Genomic DNA, 4,011 nt, shown 5'->3' on the forward strand with positions numbered 1-4,011 from the left:
GTCCGTTTTAGAATTGATTTTAAACTTCTGTTGTTTGTTTTTAACGCCATTTATGGCTTGGCACCCTCTTACTTGTCTGAGATTTTAACTTTTCGCAATTGCGGCAGAGCCTTGCGCTCCTCGGGTCAGCTTTTGTTAGAGGTCCCTAGGTCAAGACTGAAACAGTGGGGCGATCATTCTTTTGCCGTCGCTGCTCCCAGACTGTGGAACAAACTACCCCCTGACATTCGCACCACTACTGACCTCAGCCTTTTTAAAACGAAGGTTAAGACCCATTTTTTTTAAATTAGCGTTTAATTCTGACTAGGGCGATACTGTCTCTTAGGTGTCCTCCTTCTGTCTGCTCCTTTCTTTGAATTTCTGGAAGGCTTTTAATGTCCTGCAGCGCTGCACCACTACAGCACTTTTAATTGTATCTGTATGTTTTGTATGTGTTATGTATTGTTTTATGGCTTTGTTGTAAAGCACTTTGGGTACCTTTTGGCTATTGTAAAGGGCTATACAAATAAACTTGATTGATTGATTGATTGAAAAATATGATCCGCTGTTGGTGGTGAAGTTTCCTCACATGTTTGTTGAATGCACACACGCAAACTTTTCATGGAGAAACTTGTTGCAGTATGTGATCATGTATTTACTCGGTCCCTCAGAGCGCTTGAGGTCTGGGCTGGGCAACAGAGACGGACAGAAGAGGAGAGAAATATCAAAGAGACAGAGACTTGGCGGAGAAAGAGAGGCTCTTACAGCCTGTGAAAATCATCATACACTCAATATACTCAGGGGACATGTGATAAGGGAAAAATTAGTAGAAGTTTGAAGAACAAGGGAAGGGAGCCAGCATAAAGTGAGGTATGGAGAAGGCGGGTCCATTATAGAAAAATGTAAAAAGAAGAAAAACCAGTGAAAAGAAAAAGAGAGAGGGATGAACAGATGGAGCGGGCTGGGACTATTTTGGTGCTCGATGTGATTATCAGCATGTGGTTACAGTATGTTACAGCTGACATTTTATATATGCCCCTCTGACTGAGTGAATGGCTGTTGGGAGGGTCTATTATTCATGCAAGAGTATGTTAGAGGTGAGCAGCCCTGAGGGGCGGCGCTGTTTCTCACACCAAGTGGTTTGAACTTGAAGTGGCCGAGCGTCTGTGTGTGTTGTGCTTCACCTCTTAAGCTGGTAGGACGAGAAAAAGCCTCTGTCTTGGACACATCCAACACACCTATATATTTTTCACCTTTTCAAGCATTAAATGGTAGCTTTTTTGTTATTAAAAGTAACAAAAGTAAAATGTGTGAATTTAACCATTGCCATTCAATCTGGTCTGCCGTCCTTGAAGAGGCCTCAACAAGACACTGCTATTTGTAAGGTTTCACACACCAAACATTTTGGCAACCACTGGTTTAATAGTATTCTTTAAGCTTGTATGTGTTTATGTTAATCTGAAAAGTAACTTGGAACTATTGTTGTCAAATAAATGCAAGTATGTAAAAATGTAATATATACATCTGGTATTCAGTTGAGTAGAGATATGAAGTGGTGATATAAGTATTACATGGAAATGCATAAAGTACAAAAATGTACTTGATTTTACAGTACTTGAGTAAATATATTTAGTTACATTTGACCTCTGGTTGCACATTTGCCATCTGTTTGGGCCACGGGACACAACAGAAAGTACACTACACTGTACAGGGTACTGAGCATGCAGTGCCTGTTCTCTGCTGACACTGACTACTAGCGTACTATCACAGCTTGGCTCTGGTATGGACCTACCCAAGCAAGTTTCCCTGCATCCAGATCTAGTTGTTGCTGAGGCAACAAGCTGCACCATCATACTGTATATATAGCATCTTGTCTTCACTGAGGTTCTGGTAGCTCTGGGCTCACTGTCAAAAACATGCAGTAAAGTGAAGCAATGTGGCATAAATTACAATTAGAATTTAGAAGACGGATCTCAACTGTTGGAAATCAAGACTGCAATGTTTCCTAAAATAAATATTCAGTTTTTGGATGTGTCTACTCTGGAGTTTTTGTAGTTTTCATTTCAGAAATGTATTGTCAACATTTCAGAAAATCTTTTGAGTGTTCAGAACACGGGGCACTTTACATTGCTACATTAGTCATTGATCATTGATTACATTGATCATTTGGGTTTTCAGTCCTCGATCAGATGCTTAATAGACAAAAATCAATCCAATGCACTATTTTTTAAACGTTTTTTAAAGATTTTAAAAATGTATACATAATAGAAAGGAATGGGATTTAAAAATAAAATAAAAATCAGAAACAGAACAGGAGACTACAATGTATTATCATTTGAAGATAAGTAGCTGACAAACAAAGTAAAAAGGTAAAAAACCCTAACGAGAAATGTAATATTCAAATAAACATGTATATTAGGAAGTGGACACATGTACATAAATATGCAGATTCCCATCTATATACACACACAGGGGATCCAGCTTTAATCCAAAACACTACTGAAGTGAGTTTTTGCCTAGTACTGGTGGCGATGTCAACAGAGGAAGACACAGGAAATGGGAAGCAGAGACTAGAGGAGAGGAGTGATGTAGTTGGGGTTATACATCAATGAGTAAGGGAAGGGAAAAGTAACACCAGCAATGTAAGTGTTGTGATTTAGGGATTTATAACTTAACTTTCAACGTAACACGCTCTCTCTCTCTGTGTCTTCTGTGTCTCCCCTGTGCTAGTGACTATATAATCAAGGAGAAGACAGTGCTTCTGCAGAAAAAAGACAGTGAGGGTTTCGGCTTTGTGTTGAGAGGAGCCAAAGGTAAGAAAAAAAAACACAACATCCTGTCTTGCAATCACACTCATTGATTGTGGCACTCTAATCATACTATATCACATCCATAATACATTCTCATACATTCTACCATTTCATGGTGTCTCCAGCTCAGACTCCTATCGAGGAGTTCACCCCCACCCCGGCTTTCCCTGCCCTGCAGTACCTGGAGTCAGTGGACGAGGGAGGCGTCGCCTGGAGAGCCGGTCTCAGGATGGGGGATTTCCTGATAGAGGTGCTGTCATGATTTACGACTGCATTATGGGAATTGAACGCACTGACAGATTCTATGTAGAGGTTCCTGGACCTACACAGAACCAGAAAGCAAAGTCCTCGAAATATGGGATTTGTTTTAGGAAATGGTTCATCTGCATCTGGATCTAAATGTTTAAAAGGGTCTATTGAAAATGTTTTATATTATACAACTTCTGTATTCACACATGGATCCAGATCTGCACCAAAAACAAACAAACAAAAACAAATTCCGTGACCCAAGGCCTCACTTTCCACCAAAGTTCATCAAAAGCTGTAGTTTCTTCTACCAGCCTGGAAAATCTATACAAAGTAAAATATATTTCAGTCAAGCACATATGACTTCAAGATTTATTAATTCCTAGATCCATTGTTATTAGACAACATACTGAATAATGTTTGGCTGATATGAATACCCAAGAATCCTGAACTACAAGTAATCACTTGGCTCTATATTTTACTTTCAGTTTTCGCTTCCATCATTTATTGACATAAATGACGCCTGAGAACCAAAATGCAATAGAAAGAAAAGTAGTAAAAATGGGAATGATAAGCCATGTTATTAAATACGTTGTCTCTGTCCCAGGTCAATGGTCAGAATGTGGTGAAGGTTGGTCACCGACAGGTCGTCAACATGATCCGCCAAGGTGGCAACAGCCTCATGGTCAAGGTTGTCATGGTAACCCGCAACCCCGACATGGAGGAGGGTTCGAGAAAGAAAAGTAAGAGTCTATCTACTGCACCCTGGGGTGGTACTGTAGATGAATGCTGATGATAACTGCAGCTCGTTGTTGAGCAGCTTGCCGACCACCGTGTGTTCCCTCCCTTACAGTCCCCCAGCAGAGCAAGAGGCTGAGCACTCCGGCTATCGCCCTACGATCCAAATCCATGACTTCCGAATTGGAGGAGATGGGTAAGAAATGGGCTTAGATCAACTTTTGGGGGGGGGGGGGGG

The 4,011-nt window shown here is 40.7% G+C and overlaps 1 protein-coding gene across 5 annotated transcripts in view; it reads left to right on the forward strand.

Moving 5' to 3' along the window:
• shank1 (SH3 and multiple ankyrin repeat domains 1) overlaps positions 1-4,011 on the forward strand; it is an 82,513-nt gene that overhangs the window by 57,652 nt on the left and 20,850 nt on the right. For all 5 annotated transcript variants that reach the window (XM_034893375.1, XM_034893376.1, XM_034893377.1 and 2 more), the window contains exons 16-19: positions 2,710-2,792; positions 2,915-3,039; positions 3,643-3,778; positions 3,889-3,969. In XM_034893375.1, coding sequence (XP_034749266.1) covers positions 2,710-2,792; positions 2,915-3,039; positions 3,643-3,778; positions 3,889-3,969 — 425 coding nt within the window. The remainder of the gene's footprint in view (positions 1-2,709; positions 2,793-2,914; positions 3,040-3,642; positions 3,779-3,888; positions 3,970-4,011) is intronic.

This window comes from Etheostoma cragini, chromosome 15, assembly GCF_013103735.1.
Source record: "Etheostoma cragini isolate CJK2018 chromosome 15, CSU_Ecrag_1.0, whole genome shotgun sequence".
In the NCBI taxonomy this organism is placed as follows: domain Eukaryota; kingdom Metazoa; phylum Chordata; class Actinopteri; order Perciformes; family Percidae; genus Etheostoma; species Etheostoma cragini.